This window comes from Otolemur garnettii, unplaced genomic scaffold (assembly GCF_000181295.1).
Source record: "Otolemur garnettii isolate 467f Iridium unplaced genomic scaffold, OtoGar3 scaffold00014, whole genome shotgun sequence".
Taxonomy (NCBI): domain Eukaryota; kingdom Metazoa; phylum Chordata; class Mammalia; order Primates; family Galagidae; genus Otolemur; species Otolemur garnettii.
Window position 1 is genome coordinate 17,320,601 of NW_003852409.1, and position 17,965 is coordinate 17,338,565.

General features: G+C 42.0%; 1 protein-coding gene across 1 annotated transcript in view; it reads left to right on the forward strand.

Moving 5' to 3' along the window:
- ZNF618 (zinc finger protein 618) overlaps positions 1–17,965 on the forward strand; it is a 77,229-nt gene that overhangs the window by 40,501 nt on the left and 18,763 nt on the right. The window contains exons 9-10 of the mRNA XM_023510565.1: positions 5,835–5,894; positions 6,442–6,531. Of these exons, the coding sequence (XP_023366333.1) occupies positions 5,835–5,894; positions 6,442–6,531 (150 nt within the window). The remainder of the gene's footprint in view (positions 1–5,834; positions 5,895–6,441; positions 6,532–17,965) is intronic.

The window sequence follows — 17,965 nt, forward strand, 5'->3', positions numbered from 1 at the left end:
AATGCCAGGAGGCACCATCTAGACTTCATCGGCTTAGGGGGCGGACCAGAGAGTTTACCAGGTAGAGAAGGGACTTGGTTGGATTTGCCTTTTAGGAAGACTAGGGTAGCTGCTGGGAAGGATGGTCTGGGAGGACCCTGTGGTCAGCCTGGGACAAGTGCAGTGGGACCGCAAGTGAGGGTGACTTGTCCTTTGCAGGCCTGCAGGAATGTACATGCTTACTCAGGTCTGCATTTCCTGTGCCTCAGTTACTACCCAGCAAGGAGACAGACTCTATGGTCTCTGCTTCATTACAAGGATCTAAGGCAAAAATACACACAGAAACACAGAACAAGATGAGGAAATGAGGGAAACCAGGGGCACTAAAACACTTAGGTTGGGTACGTTCCTCAGAGGGTGGAGCTCCGTCTCAGCCCTTGGAAAGTGTTGGATCGGCCCCTGCCCCACCCTCACCCAAAGTGAGTTTTCTTCCTCCTCCCTTGTCTGTGGTCAGAGTGTGAGTCTTTGCTTTCTTCTCAGCTCTACTGAAAGCATTCAGGAAACTGAAGATGAGATAATGTCTATAAAGCGGTTAGCACAGTGCTTGTCACATGCATAGTAAACACTCGATAAACAGGAGCATTAAAATAATCTTAGAGATGAAGAAAATGATGAAATCCTCAACACTCAAAACTGCAAGAAGTTAGACTCTGCTGGGGAAATACAGATGTGAATCAGACATGTTCGTAGTAATCAAAGAATTCATAGTGTAGGTGGGAGAGACAGACATTCGTAGATAGATACAGGACAGGGCAGAGGAATTGTGACTTCTGCTTCAGTGTCTGTCCAGTATCTACCAGCGGACCCAGTGTAGCAGCACTCATGGATGACAGGCTTTGGAATTAGACAGGCCTGGGTTTGAATGCATCGTCACCAGCTTACTAGCTACTTACCACTTGTGAGTATTCCTTAGCTCGTCTGTAAGTTGGGGACAAGCATATCTGTCAATTCTCAGGGCTGTTGGAGGATGCACACGTACAGCATCTTGCTGAGCACCTGGCTCACATTCAGGGTATAGTCAGGGAAGAGGTTACTGAGAGACAGCCAAGGGCAGGCATTTTAAAGCCAGCCCAAATATGAGTCCCACTTGAAAGCTGCAAGACATCCTGCCAGTTTTCTAATCTGTCTAATCCACAGTTTCTTTAACTCGAAAATGGGGTGATGACAGTTAAGACTCACCTTCCAGGATTGTCATGGGGATTAGATGAGATTACATTTGTAAAGGATTTAGCTCAGTCCTTGACGTGTGCCTGGAAAGCATTAAGTAAGTGGTACCTGTTAATTACCCCAGAAGATGCAGAACAAGATGAACCTTGACAATCAGCCAGTGCTAGAACCTGAGAGGAATTACCACAGATTATAGGGCGTGTAGAAGTGCTGCCAGCGTGCTCCTGATTTGGAGCTGAGATTGCTGGAGCAGTGTAAGGCTGTCCCTTGTTACCATTCTTGCAAGACAAGAATGCAGCTTCTTGGGCTTCTGCCACTTCTTGTCAGCAGGCCAATGCCACAGATCTGAAAAACAACTAGGCATAGGACAACAGAAGCCAATAGAGGCTTCCCTGCATTTTGAAGGGAATAACTGCCCAAAGTAAAGCTCTGTAGGTCAGGGGAAGAGGAAACACCCAGGCAGTAGTGTATGCTGGGAGGTACACAGTCCATGGTGGCATCAGCTGAGCAAATTAGAAAATTAAATACTTACATAGAAGGAAGCCAGAGCCACGACAGCAGAAGTATCCTGCTAGAAGAAGGGAGCTGGTCTAAGGAGCCTGTGCATTAGCTCACTCTTCAGCCTCAGATCTGAGAATTAACTACCATAACCCTGGGCAGAGGGAAAATTCATTCATGTTGTCTATGGAAACAGAGTAAGTCTGGAGTCACGTACAGGTTACTTGATTTTATGCTTCGATAAGAAAAAATAACTTGAAAAATTATAAGAACAAAAATATAAGCGAAAAAGAATTTAGGAGACTCAGAGGAAGAACCTCTGAAAATGATCTACCTGAAAGTGTAGAAAATTCTGTTTGATAAACTCAATTACATATAAGAAAATATGACCTCTATCTTAGTTCTCTTAGGCTGCCATAATAAAATACCATAGACTGAGTAATGTAAACAAGAGACATTTATTTCTTCTAGAGCTGGAAGCTGGGAAGTCCGCCATCAAGGTGCTTCTGTGGTTAGGCTCAAGTGAGGGCTCTCTTCCTGGCTTGTAGACGGCCACCATGTGTTCTCACATGATGGTCAGAGAGAGAAAGAGGGCCCACAGGATTTCTGGCATCTCTTACAAGCTCACTAATCCCATCCTGAGGGCCCCACTTTTCATGACTTCATCTTAATACCTCCTAAAGACCATGTCTCCATATATCATCACATTGGGGAGTAGAGTTTCAACATATGAATTTGGGTATGGGTATGGGGGTAGGGGTGCAGCTCCATACATAGCATGACCCTTGTGAAAAAGGAGGCTGAAGTTGTATGGTGAAGAAGCAACAGGATGAGATAAACAGTCAAAGAAAGAAGAGTAAGATGAGGAAGGATTGCAGGGAAGCAGAACAGAAAAACAATCTACTTTCTAGATAGTAGAGAGCAGAATTGGTTTACAGAAATGGAATCAGTGATGTGAAGAACACACTTGAACAAACGAAGATAAAGAGAGAAAAGCATGATAAATATGAAGAATCCAGATAATTGGTGTTATAGACTATTGGGCAGAAACAGTATTCTTAAGATCTATTAGAAGAAAAATTTGCTCAGCTAAAGAAAATCTGCATATGCAGATTTAATGGGCTCATCGTGTTTCAGATGGAGTCAGTGCAAAGCAACCCATACCTAAATAGATCTCTGTGATTTTTTAAAACTATAAATATAAAGGGGAGGGAGGGGGGGAACTATAGGCATCCAGGCATAAAAAAGCATGTTACCTGTATGTGAGTTCAAGGTAGAGTTGCCTCAGACTTCTTTGAAATTCTGAATCTCAGAATGTAATGGACACATTTTGAAGGGAAAAGGTTGTAATCTAGGAATTTTATATCTAGACAAACGGATTTGTATGTAAAGAGATAAGCAAGGGCTCAAAAAACACCCTATTTCTCCCATTTACTCACCTTCACAAAATTATTTGAAGATACACTTGGATGAACTGAGTTGTAGAGCACATTTAAAGGCTCAATTATGAGCAACTGGTAGTATTAAGGGGACTTGTGAATACTAAAACCAGATAAACTACAAATTTAAAATGTTCCAAATATGATGATGAAAGTGAATGCAAAAGACAAAGATTATTTTATAATATTAAAAATGAGCTTAAAAGAAAAGAAGAAATTAAGAAAGATTCAGTAAAGTAGGTTAAACTAGTCCTACCCATAGTTTGGTTCTAGACCAGCAAGATTAGCATCTCCCAGAAGTTTATTGAAAATGTAAATTCTTAGACCCCACTCCAGATTTAGGGGATTAGACTCCCTGGGGTGGAGCGCAGCAGTGAATGTTGTTTCTCACATGTGCTAACGCTTGAGAAGCACTGGGTTAAACTACCTTTCTCAGTAGTGATAGACTTAATGGTATTATTTTCCAGTTGCCTATTAACAGTTAGAGAAATATATCTTACCTACTGTCTAAAACAGTGGAGGGTATTGGAAAATAATGGAATATTGCAGAATAATGGAAAAAGCAAAGGGTTCATACATCAAACATCTGGAAACAGAGCAAGTCAGAAAGGGCGGAGCATGGGAAAGACTCATGAGTCAATCGTGGCAATAAAAGCAAATGGCATAATTTCCTTTATTAGAAGACAAAGATTGTCAGGTTGATTTAAAATAATCCAGTTATTAATGGTTCGTTAGAAACAAGGTTAATACCTTATCTGCACTCTGCTTTGAGCTTCTCTTTCTTCTTGAACTAGATTAAAGACCTTATCATGGGTTTTTCTGGCTTTGTATATGTCTTCGGAGGGCACGTATTGTGGTTGCAGTTTTAAATTTGTTCAAGTCATTTGATTTTTCCGTCTCCTTTTTTACGGTTTTTTAGACTGTAAACTCCTTGAAAGCAGGAACTACGAGTTTTTATTTGGCATTTTGTTTGGCATTTATTTTGGCATTTATTTAGCACAGTACCTGTTTAATGAATGAAAGTACAAGAAAATTTAGGGAAGTGTCTTTCAGCTCATGCAAACAATAGAGAGCAGGACCTGACAAAATAATTATCAAGTTAATATTAGTGCCAAACAAATAAAACAGTGTAATTAAATGTTACAGCACTGGTTCTTAAAGTTTCCCATGCATCGGAATTTTATGGAGGGCTTGTTAAAACACAGATCTCAGGACTTAGCCCTTAGATTTTTTTTTTTCTTTCATTTGGTCTTGAGGAAAGAACTTGCATTTATAACAGCTTCCCAGATGAAGTTGCTGATCCAGGGACCACACTTCTAAGAGGCACTTTGTTGGAAAATAGTTTCATGTTAATAAAGGCTACACTTCTTAGCAAAGACTTTGATCGCATGGGCTTTATCCACTAAATAACATTGTAACTAAGCATACAAAAGAAATTTAGAAATACTGCGAAATGGAAGGAATTATCACAACATTTAGTCTTTGAAAGAGCAAGTAGACAAAAAAGGTTATCTAGAATTTATTTTTACTTTTTAATTTTTATTAAATCATAAAGAGGTAGATCGTGTATACATTAATGCATTTATGGGGTACAATGTGCTGATTTCATATATATTTTGGAATGCTTACATCGTACTAGTTAATATATCCCTCCCCTCATTTACTTAATTATTGTGTTAAGACATTTATACTCTAATATTGATCCAACAACTGTGAAGCTTATAAATAGCGAATTATATACCTATTCCAGTATCATAAATCAGTTACAAAAATTACTTAATTGCTAAAAATTCTAAAGCTTCTATATTAGGAAGGAAAAGCCACAAGCAGACTGAGAAACCAATTAAGAAAAAATTAATTGTAACATGTATAACAAAATGTTGATATCCTTAATCTACAAAGAGTATAGTGATTTTTAAAAGGATAAATAATACCTGTAGAAGCCTTGCTCATAAACACAAAAGTACCCCCCCTAAAAATAGAGTTAAACATGAAAAATTGTTGATTTCCTTCGAAAGCAAAGAAATGAAAAATAAAGTCATCAGTGCAATATAGTTCTCAAATAGGCAAAATTTAAAATCATAATACTTAATCTTGGCTGTAGTGTGCAGAAACAGTCATTTTCACATGGCTGGGATGACGGTGATATGCTTATCAGAAGCCTTAAAAATGCATATTCTTTTCCCGCCTTTTGGAATTTTTCCTGAGGAAATAATGTGCAGAACTACTGAGTGAATGTGCAAAAATTTCTACAGAGATGTGGATCACAGCATTTTTTAACCAGAAAATTTTTGAACAATCAAAATGTCCCTTGATGTAGGGGGCTGGCTCAGCAAATTCCAAAGTCCAGTAGGAATCATGCAGCCAATAAGTGCAGTAGAGATCAATATTTATTGATTAGGCAAGATGTCCACAAAGTTATTGTCGACTGAATACACCAGGTTACAAAGGGAATATTGATCAGGGCCTGCTAATTCAGGGCCCAAAGCGCCAGACAGGTGATTTCAGCCAGAGAAGCAAGGCCCAGATGAGATGGAGTGAAGGGTGGGGCCGGGGCAGAGGGGAGATGGCAGGGTGCACGCTCTACCCAAGGGGTAGATACTGCTCTTTGGGGATTACAGATGCTTGAAATTTCTCTTTATTTTTTTATTTTCTATTTGTATTTATCAGTATTTTATAATTTTCCCCCAGTGAACAATATTACATCAGACATTTTTAAGAAGAAAGAAGTTAGGCAGTGCCAAAAGAGAGGTAAAGATAAAGCCTGGTGGGACCTGAGAGGAAGAAGTGACCCCCTGCTGCAGGGGGTGGGGGTGTTCTTGGGGACAGGAAAGGTCCTGCAGATGAGGGGACCCAAGTGTGGCCATAGTAGAGGGCAGCGCTTGCAAAGGAGCTGTCAGCTTGTTTGGCATTGGAGGTCAGCTCAGGTCACCATGCATTTCTTGAGCACCGGGGCTGGGGGCGGAGTAATGGATGAGAACAGCATGTGCCAGGTACTGTTCTAAGCACTTGCCATATAAATTTAATCCTCACAGCAATCCTAGAAGGTGGTCCTGTTATTACCTCCGTTTTACAGATAGGAAAACTGAGGCACAGAGGTTAAGAGACTTGCCCGAGGTTACACAGCTCCACATGGCCGAGCTGGGATTTGAACGGAGGCATTCTGACTCCGGAGTCAGATTTGATACTACTTGGTGGGCCCTGATGAGGAGCAGTTTGTTGGGGGTGGGTGGAAGCATGCTGATTTCTGGGTGGGGGCAGGTGCCTGTTCTTACATGTCCCTCTCCTCCTTGGACAGAAACTGGCAATTACACCTGTGAGTTCTGTGGGAAGCAGTACAAATACTACACGCCCTACCAGGAGCATGTGGCCTTACACGCCCCCATCAGTGAGTACCTCCTCTGGCTGGGGGTGGGGGACAGTGGCTGGCCACTGGCCAGGGTTCTGGAGCTTGACCAGGGAATTGTGAAAGCAGTGTGAATTCAGTTCTGGGTCAGCCTCTAGCTGTCTGGGTCTGACCTGGGGCCACCTACCTGCAGTGACTGCAGTAGGTGGGAATCTCTCTACCCCCTTAAGTCAGTAGAGGCAGAGCCCTCCTTTAGTGGACTCAGAGGACTGTCCCCACCTCCTCTGGGCACCTCCAAATCATGTGGATCCTGAATCTTTACTGCCAGAGCTAGTGCCCTGTGATACATCTTCAGTCTGAACTAATGTGGGAAGAACCCAGGCCAAGGCGATGATGGTTAAGATGACAGAATAGCTCCCTCTTTGCCTTTGTTGGTGGGAAACTAAGGAGCACTGAGATGGGAGTCGGAAGCCCTAAGAGTCAATCCCTGCAGGGCCCCAGGCCTGCTTGTGACCTTGGGCAGGCCCCAGCCTGACCCTAGTCCACCATCTTCCACTCTTCCCATGGCAGAGAAGTGAAAGGGCTCTAAGGGCACGTTGATGGGGACATCCCAGCCTTCTATCCTCCTGATATCTGTGGGCCTGATTTACCAGTTCCTTTTCTGGACATCCAGAGGGGTCTCCATCCTGAGTTCCCTGGGTCTGTGAGCTAGGGGGCCTCAGTCCTCCATCCGCTCTCATACACATGCAGAAACCAAAGTTTTGGCAGGAGTGGGACTTTGTGCGGATTCTCAGGGCAGCATGGCTAGGTATTAGAAACCTGTATGGGTTGTTACTGCTTTTGTTACTCATAGCAAAGCTGTAGGGATCCTATACCCCATTCTATTGATGGAGAAAGACTTAGGTCCAGAGAGAGGGTCAGTGGGGATTCAAGCCACTTCCTAAATTTGGAAGGCCCATGATCCTCCTGGAGACCTGACACCAGCAGCACTGGCAGGCATCTCCCTCCAAGGTATTTGGGTGGGGAGGAAGAGGTATCTAGACCTTTCTTCCTTGCTGGGCAGTGTGACAGGGACTAAGAGATCTCCCCATGGGTGATGGCTCCAGTCCTGAGGTCAAGTGCTGGGCTAGGCTTCTTATCCTGGCTTGCCTCTGACTGCTGTGTGACTTTGTGCCTGTCACTCCCCTTCTCTGGGCCCAGAGTCTGGAATCCAGACAATTCTGATGTGAGGTGAGCCTCTGGCAGGTACCTGCTATGGCTCAGCCTGGGAGGTGTGGTTCATTGAGTGCCCAGCACCTAGCCAGGTTCTGTGTGGGGAGAGGATGCAGAGGTTCCACTGGCTGGGTACCAACTCGCCCAGTCGATGGACTTCTAGTGCCGATTCCCAGGTATCAGGGCTGTGGCTGGGCTTAAACTCCCAGCACAGGCCGCTCTGGAGATCCAGCTTTCCATGGGCAGGGGCAGGGACAGCTGAGTGTGTGCCTTCCAGTGAAACAGTGAGCGTCCCCTTGCCTGGTGCCCAAGCACGTGCTACTCAGCGGTGCACTTTCAGCTAGGTGTTAGTTCCAAGGCCAGCCTACAGCCTTGGTTTCAGCCATTGGAGAACACTTTCTGTGCTGCTCCTGTTCTTCCTGGAGCAAGTTGAGAAGGTCACAGGGTTAGTAAACGGGGAGCTTGACTTTGAATCCTGGCAGGCAGGCTCCAGGCCCATACCAGCCATAAAGCTCTCCCACATCACAGGCCAGATGATACAGCAGGAAGGGGTGTATCACTGGCACCCTGATTCTTCGCAGCAGCCTGATGCTTCTCTTCTTAAGGTCTGTGTACTTCTTTTTCCCTATTCTTCATTTTCTCTTGCTCTCTGGTGTGGACTCTCTCTTTGTCTTTCTGCATTTGTTTGTTGACGGAATCTCTCTATTACCAACTGAACTCTGGGGACTGTAGGATCATTTGTGTTTAAAGCAGAGCAGGAGAGATTTAGACTAGGTCCAACAGAGGATTAACTCTCCAGATCTGGCCAAGAGACAGCCCCTCTGGTGGTCTCTGGGTCTAGAGATGTGCAGGCTGTTGGGTTCTGTGTGAAGGCAGGGGCTGGACTGGGGGGCTTTGTAAGATGTTATCCACGTCCAGGGCTTGAGACCCTGAGTCTGGTGAGGATATCTAGAAGGACACGGGCCAAGTACAGAAGACGTTTTTACAAATGGAGTCGTATAATATTTATTCTTTACGTCTGGTTCCTTTTGCCCAGTAAATGTTTTTAAGACTCATCGCATGTTATTATGTGTGTCAGTTGTGCATTCCTTTTTAGCTGAGCAGTAGTCCACTGTATGAAAGTTCCACAGCTTGTTTAGCCATTTACCTCTTCATTTGGGTAGTTTCCAACTTTAGGTTGTTACAAAAACCGCTATGAAAAATGCTTATAGAGGCTTTTCGTGGAGTAGAATTACTGGGCCATGGGGGCTGATATATTTAACTTTTTAATAACTGGCAAACCATGTTCCACAGTGACTGTAGCATCTTACACTCCCTCTAGCCATGTCTGGGAATGCCAGCTGCTCTGTGCTCCTGCCAGTGTTTGGGGCTGTTTAATCCCAGCTATTCCAGCGAGTGGGTAGTGGTGTGTCATTGTGGTGTTAATTTGTATTTTCCTGATGACTAATGATGATGTTGAACATCTTTGATTTTGCTTTTCTGCCATTTCTAGGTTTTACTTTGGAGTTGTCTATTTTAAGCCTTTTGCCCGTTTGGGGTTGGGCTGGTTCATCTTTCTATGATTCAGTCGTAGGAGTTCTTCATATATTCGAATAGGTCTGGGTTCTTTGTCAGATGTCTGTTTGCATACAGCAGCATCTGATGAGCAGGTGTTTTTCATTTTGTTGAAGTCTGCTTTATCATTTTTTTCTATAGTTAGTGCTTCCTAGGTTCTGTCTACCTCAAGGATATCCTTGGGTACCTCACAATGGTGAAGCTATCCTTTGTTAGGATCTTTTCAAAGTTTTGTTGTTTTATCTTTTGCATTTAGGTCTCTGGTCCATTTTGAGATAACGTTTGTAAACGATGTGTGATGAGATACGAGAGATTTATTTTATTCCATATAGATACCCGGTTGTTCTAAAATCATTTATTGAAAAGATTATCTTTTCCTGTTGCATTGCATTGGTGTCTTTGTCAAAAGTATTTGAATGTGTACATGTAAGTTTATTTCTCTTCCCCTCATCTGTTTGGCTATCTTTATGCCGATTCCACATGGTCTTATTTACCAAAGCTTTATAGTAAGTCTTAAATAAACTCCTCTTAGCTTTTCAACTTGTTCTTTTTTTTTTGAAGAGTATTTGGCTATTCTAAAAAGTTTATTTTTCCATATAAATGTTAGTCTTCTCCAATGTCTGCCAAAAATATTCCAACTGGGATTTTGCTTAGGATTACAGGCAGTCCCCGAGTTACAAACATCCAACTAAGGTACAATTTGCACTATGGAGCAGAGGCTATTATAGGTAATAGGTAAACGTACCTATTCTAACTTACAGGCACATTCAATTTAAGAAGAAACCTATAGAACTGATCTCATTTGTAAGCCGGGACTGCCTATGCATTGAATCTGTAGGCCTCTTCAGGGAGAACAGACTTTGCAATAATACTGAATCTTTCAATCCTTAACATAGTATCTCTCTCCGAGTAGTTAGCACTTGTTTAATTTCTCTCAACAATAGCTTGTACTTTTCAGAGAAGTCTTGCACATACGTCATATTATCTCTATGTATTCTATGTTTTTTTGATGCTACTGTGACTTTTAGATTTAATTTCTCAATTGTTGCTATTACATACAAATAATTTCTGTGTATTGAATTTGTATCCTGCCTATTTACTAAATTCACTTATTAGTTCTAACAGACTTTTTGTGCATTTCTCAGGATTTTCCTTGTACATGGGGAAGGCATCTGTTAATAAAGACAGCTTTACTTCTTTCTTTCCAATCTATATTCTCTTTATTATTTTTTTCTTCTTCACTTTTCTGGTTAGGTCCCTCCAGTACAATGTTGAGGGAAAGAAATGAGTGGCTATCTGTGCTTTGTTCATGATCACAGGGTTCAGGTTTTCATTATTGTGAGCTGAAGTGGGTTTTTGTAAGATGCCCTTTATTACTTGAGGAAGTTACCTTCTATTCATAGTTTTCTGAAAGTTTTTTTTTTTTATCACAAATTGGTGTTACATGTTTTTTTCTACATCTATTGAGATGATTCTGTGGTTCCTTTTATTTTGTTAGGGTAGTAAGTTACATGGTTTTTAAAAGATGCCTATACTTTATTAAGAATATCAGAAAGTCAAACGGCGAAGTGAACTAAAGAAAGTTAACACCGTGGGGATGTTTATTCTTCACCAAAGAATGACTTCCTTATTTGAAGCTGCTTTTTTTCCTTACATAGGTTATATTTAAATTGTATAAACGGATGATTTCATATTCTTGTGAAATAATCACTACAATCAAGTTCTTACTTAGGCATCTAAATTACTTCAAGAGGCAGGGTAGTTTGAATAATTGATTTGTGTTTAAGAACATGTTTTCTACTCACTTCTATCCAAAGTTCCCCAGGATTTTACCTGGCTTTTAATATCACTCCTAAAACTACTCCCTCATAGGCAGGGAACCACAATCCTAGGATTAGCAGAGGGCTTCACTTTTAGTGAGTGGTGTGTTATTGATGGGCATAATTAAGACCATCTGCTGAGGTTTTTAAAAATCATTATTGGAGTATATTATCATATAGTAAAAGTGCTCGTTATTTATTTATTTTATTTTATTTTTAATCTGTGAAATGTAGAACATAGATGTTTTGGCACAAGAATCGAGTGCTCATTACTTAAAGTGAACAGTTGGATGAGTTTTGACCTACATGTGTACCCATGAAACTGTCACCACAGTTCAATGAATATATCCACCACCCCCGTTTCCTCATGCCCTGTTACAGTCTCTTGCTTGCCACTGCATCCCCAGGCAAACACCAGTCTGCTTTTTGTTAATGTGGATTAGTTTGCATTTCCTAGAATTGTACATATAGGGAATCTTACAGGATGTACCTTTTGGGGTCTGGCTTTCCTGCAGCATGATTGGTTTGAGATCCATCAATATGTTTACACGTATTATTAGTTCATTCCTTTTAATGGATAAGTAATACTCCATTGTCTATATATATACTATAATTCCTTTATCTGTTCACTTATAGACGGACATTTGGGTTATTTCCAGTTTGGAACCACTGCAAATAAAGCTGCTGTCAACATTGTGTATAAGTCTTTATAGGGACAAAAGCTTTCATTTCTCTTGGGTAAATACCTAGGAGTGGAATGGCTAGATCACATGGTGGGTGCTCGTTTGACTATTTTCTTTGTTTTGGTTTGTTTTTTGAGACAGAGTCTTACTCTGTCACCCTTGGTAGAGTGCTGTGGCATTACCAGCTCACAGCAACCTCCAGCTCTTGGGCTTAGGCAATTCTCTTGCCTCAGCCTCCCGAGTAGCTGGGATTACAGGCGCCCACCACAAGGCCCGGCTATTTTTTATTGCAGTTTGGCTGGGGCCAGGTTCGAACCCGCCACCCTTGGTACATGGGACCGGTGCCCTACTCACTGAGCCACAGGCGCTGCCCTCATTTGACTGTTTTTGGAAGTAGTTATGCCATTTTACGTTCCATCCTGCAGTATACTTTTCTTATAAGGTCCTTGTTTACACTGGATATCAGAGTAATGCTGGCCTCATAGAATGAAGAGTATTCCCTCCTCTTCCAGTGTCTGAAGCATTTGTATAGAATTTATATTACTTTACTTAAATGTTCTATAGAATTCAACAATAAAGCCATCAAGCCTAAAGTTTTCTTCATAGGAAGGATTATTTAGGAATGTATTTTATTTTCAAATATTTGGGAATTAAGCAGACTTTTTTTGTTTTTGACTTCTAATTCCATTGTGGTCAGGGAACATAGTCTATATGATTTCTAAGCTTTGAAATTAATTGAGATGTTTCATGACCTACCATATGGTCTCTCTTGCTGTATATTTCATACACTTGATGACCAAAAGAATATTTGTTTGTTAATTAGGTTAAGTTAGTTGATAATGTTGTTCAAACTTCTATACCCTTTTGTTTTTTTTAAAAAAAATTTTTTATCCTATCAAGTACTGAGAGAGAAGCATCAGAATTCTCAGCTATAATTCTGGATTTATCTGTTTTCTCTCTTAAGTCTGTCTGTTTTTTATTTATGTAATTTGAAACTCCTATTAAGTACATACACCTAGGGATATTATGTCTTGATGAATTTACCTTTTTTGAAATTATGCAATGCACTATTTTATCTCTGGCAATTCCTGTTGTCCTGAAATGTATTTTATCGCCCTCTGTAGAGTGCTGTGGTGTCACAGCTCACAGCAACCTCCAACTCCTCGGCTTAGGTAATTCTCTTGCCTCAGCTTCCTGAGTAACTTGGACTACAGGTGCCTGCCACAACACCCAGCTGTTTTTTGCTGCAATTTGGCCAGGGCTGGGTTCGAACCCACCACTCTTGGTATATGGGGCCAGCGCCTTACCCACTGAACCATGGGCATCACCCAATGATTATAGCTTTTTTAAGATTAGCATTTGCATGGTGTATCCCTTTTCATTATTTTGTTTTAATCCATCTGTATCTTTATATTTGAAATGTGTACCTATGAGTGGTTCTTACACCTTTATCCAGTCAGGCAATCCCTGCCTTTTAATTGAAGTGTTTAATCCATTTACACTTAGTATAATTTGTTGATATTGTTGGATTTAGGTTTACCATACTATATTTTTTCTATATATTCCATTTGTTCTTGTTATTCATTTCTTCTTACTTTCTTGCCTTCTTTAGTATTAATCTAGTATTTTTTTAAATTTCCTCTTAGCTTTCTAGTTTTAATTCTTTAGGGTTGACTCTGTGATTTATAATATACATTTTTAATGTGTTAGAGTCTACCATGAATTTATATCACATCATGTGTAATGTAAAAGCCTTATAGCATTAAATTTACTACCTTCCTATTCTTTGTGCCATTCTTATGCATTTGTGTCTACATTTGTTATAAATGCATTAGTTAAATTCTTTTAGCTTAAAACAGCCAATTATTTGTTAAAGAAAAAATGAGAATATGTCTTTTATATATATTCACATAATTACAGTTTTCTTGTGCTTTTTTTCCTTCATATAAATCTGAATTCCTCTGTATCATCATTTTCCTTTATTCCAGAAGAACTTTCTTTAATATTTCTGATACTGTATGTCTGTTGGTCAAAGAGTCTCTCAACTGAAGATGTTTTTATTACACACTCTATACTGAGGGTTATTTTCTCTGGACATGGAATTCTAGGCAGAGTAATTTTTCTTTCACCTTTTTAAAAATGTCATTCCTTTATCTTTTGCCCTATATTGTTTCTGATCATTCTGATTGTTATTCTTCTATATTTAAATGTGTCTTATTTCCCCCCCCCCATGCTTTTAAATAGTTCTCTGTATTACTGGCTTTTAACAATTTGATCATGATGTATAGATTTCCTTGTATTAACTTGTTTGAGAGATTCATTGAGCTTCATGGTTTGTGACTTTTCTTTTTTCTTTTTTTTTTTTAATCAAGTTTGGAAATTTTTTGACCAGTATTTTTTCAAGTATTTTTCATTCCTAATTTCTCTATTTTTTTCCAGAGACTTTAATGATATCTATGCTAAACATTTGATAATGTTCACAGATCAGCTGAAGCTCTGTTCATTTGTTCAGCCTTGTTTTCCTTTTGTGCTTCAGTTTGGATAGATTTCATTGCCCTGTCTCCAAGTTCATTGGTCTTTTCTTATACAGTGTCTAATCTGCTTATTAGAAAACTTCACCTATCATATTTTTCATCTCTGTAAATTATATTTGGTTACTTCTTACTGCTTTCATTTCTCCTGTAAATCTTCGAGCATATTTATAACAGCTTTTTAAAGGTCCTTGTCTTCTAATTCCATCATCTCTGTCATGTCCGTATGTTTTTCTCTTGATTATTGATCACGTTTTCCTATTTCACCTGAAAAGTAATTGTTTATTCTATGCTACTTGCTGCATATACTATGTTGTTGGTTGGGATTTTGTTTCTTTACTTGGAAAAAGAGTTTTGTTCTGAAAGACAGTTAATTCACTTGCAAATGCGTTTGATACTTCAAAAGCTGGGTTTCAAGCTGTTTTAGGGCATATCTAGAATAATTCTTAATCTAGGATGAGAGTAATCCTTCTAAGATCTGGCCTTTCTGGGTCTCATCTTATTCAGCAGGGTCTCTCCTCTCTGGCAGGTGAAAATTCCAGAACATCTCCTAGTCTTGTGTGACCTCTGAATCTTCACTGAGCTCAGAGCCCTCAATTAGCTGTTTTCTGACAGGCTTTGCAGAGATTCACTCTACACAAATGCAGTTTAATATGTAACAAAAGTCTTCAAGGGGGGCCCCTCTGCACATTTCTGGAGTTCCTTTTGTTGCACAGTTCTCCCTTCTTCTTGTTATTCTGCCCTAAAAATTTGAGCCGCCTCATCACTGCCTCCTTGGTTCAGTAAGTTGGCATGCATTATTTGGGTTCCATCTCTCTCTGTCCTGGGCCAGAGAACTAGAATGTTTTCTCTCATGAGTCACATTTCTGTGCCACCTCAGTCCAGTTTCACAGTCAAATATTGAAGGAGGGCTGATCCCACACCAGTTATGTCAGTTTTCCAGTTCTCTTTCTACAAAGAAAATCTTTGAGAAGGGCTCCCTATGTTGATTGCTCTGGCATCACTCCTCCCATTCATTCCCACCTTCAGCCTCTGAGCATATGGTTCCATTTGCCCTGAATGCATTTTCACCCTCCTCTACCTTGTAGAGGTTTTCTGGGTAGCTGTCTCCTTGGTCTCTCCAACCCCTAACCCCTCAGTAATATGATTACTTTTCTTGAATCCTTATATTCTCTGAATTTTTTGCACTCATTATATTTTCAGCTTTCCAGAAAGAGAAGATCTCAGTGCTTTGTTATTTTTTAGCTATCCTGTGTGTATGTAAATATTGCATATGTGTTTCTTATGAGGGAGTCAACCAGTCTGTCTGAGATGCCTTTATTCTTTCTTGGTCAGAGCTCAGGTAGGAATTCGAGCATGCTAATGTTCCATGTGAGGTTAACAGGTGGAGTAAACTGTTGAGTGAAATGAGTTGGGAGCTTGTAAAGTTCATCCTGGCCCATCTCTGCCCCACTCCTGACGCTGGAGTTGTGCCCACACCTCTCTGGGCTTTGGTGACCCCATCAGCCTTGTATCCATGAGGCCAGTGGTAGAATAATATGTGAGATGGCTTCTTGGCATGGTTATGTCCCTTCATTGGAAGCCTATCTTTTATGTGCTCTACTTTAGTAGTGCTGAGCTTCACTTTTTTATAGCCATTCATGCATTGATCACAGACTCCACAGTATCTGCTGGGCACTAACTGTGTTTCAGGGCCTGTGCCAGCCACTCAGTACATGGTGGGCCAAACTGGCCGAGTTCCTGTCTCACAAAGCAGACACACTAAGAGGAAAAGAGTCACTGATCAAAGGTCTTGCCATATGCCATTACTGACAGTGATCAGTTCTTGGAAGGAAAGTGGGAGGGCACTGAGTCCAGGTGAAGAGATACTGGGGACAACTCCCCAAGGAAGTAGTGTTTATGTGTAATACTTAGGACCAGCAGTCAAAATTTTGAAGGAAGAGTGTTCCAGGCAGAGGGAATAGCATGTGCAAAGGCCATGAGCTTGAGAGAGAATAGTTACTGTAGGATGTGAGATGATGAGGAGTGAGTGGCTGGGAGGAGGCTGGTGAGGTGAACAAGTCCCAGGCAGGGGGAGTTGGAGCAGCAGGTGATACCCCCACATTCATGTGCTCCCTAAACCCTGCCCTGGGAAAAGAGGGGGCGGGCACTCTTCTGTGCAATTCCAGCATTCTCACAGCAGGAATTGTAGATCATGACAAGGTCTGATTCCAGTGGGCTCCTCAAAACCGTTCTTCAGGAGTGGAGATGGAGGCCTTGGGGAAAGCAGCTTGCTTAGACTGTTGCTTAGAAGCTCATTCCTTGTGCCAGACTGGCAGAATGTGTGGGTGAGTGCTACAGGGTGCTGGTGGGATACAGGGACTCTTGGCCTTGTGCAAAGGTGTCCTTGAGTAGCTGGCACACTCAAGCTCCTGTGTCAGCCCAGTACTAATGTTCTCTGTGGCCACAAACAAACTTCTGTGTGTAACCAGAATCCACCTCTGGGCCTTGGTTTTCTTACCTCTAAAACATACCAGTATTAGCAGCTAACGTGTGCAGAGCAGTTTACCATTCGGAGTATCTGTCGGGCTTTCTTTGGTTTTCACAAAGTCCTTGTGAAGCAGGCAGTGCAGAGACGGGCATCCCATTGCTTTCATGGAGGTGAGGCAGGAAACCAAGGCCAAGAGAGGGAAAGTGAAGAGTCCAAACTTGTGGAGGCCAAAGGTAATGGAACTGGGATTCAGAGACAGGCTTGCCTCACTCCATTCTCAGTGCTGGTTCTGTACAGCTCTGGTTGTCTGATGGAGGGAGACAACAGAGGAGCCAGAGATGGACTCTGGACACCCATCACTGCACTGACTGTGCTTAAAAAAAAAAATTGGAAACTATCAGATGAGTGTCCTTCTGGTTGGACTCAGGGGCCTCTGAGGTCTTTGGCTCAGAAAGAGGAGGGAAAGTAGGAGGAATAGAGGAAAGTGTCCTTCCCACCTGGACCTCTCACTGCCTGGTTCAAAAGGTGAGGTGCCAGAGAGTGTTCAGGGAGGAAGGACACCTGTGTCCTCTGCAGACTTGGGCTGTGGGAATTTCCTTCTGAGGCTGGTCTCGGGCTGAGGGGGGCTTGTTTAAGGGGCCATAATTGAAGAACTCCCCAACTCCTGGCCTCTGGCCACCACTGTAGGTGGAGGAGTGGGTGACCCCCCTCCCAAAGGGGCAAGGGGCAGGCTGAGTCCCCAGAGCTCCCCTGAGTGCCTCAGAGGAGTGAACAAAGGGCGTCAGAGTGTCCTGGGGACCTTGGGCAAGGTCATGTGCCAGGATGGGCAGAGTGGTGGGGCCCTTCTGGCTTCTGAAAGCAGTGGGTGGAGTCTCAGATGCCCAGGACAGATACTGTCCTAGAACTGGGAGATCCTGGGGTCCTCTCCACTCCAAGGGTAGGGAAGCAGCAGCCCAGGCTGCTCTAGGCCAATTCTGTGACCAGGCACTGAGGCCTAAGGGTCCTGCCATGTGTCATTAGTCCCTGGCTTCTGTGAGCCCCTCTTCAGCACCAGAGGCGCCCTCCGCCTTGCTGCCTGGTCCTGTTCCTGCCTCCAGGGGAGAGCTGCAGACTTCCCATGATCTCTGAGAAGCCTCCTGCCCCCTCTTCTTTAGTTAGTTGTTAACATGGGCGTGTGGCCAGGTTCGGGGCTTTGCCACCACTGCC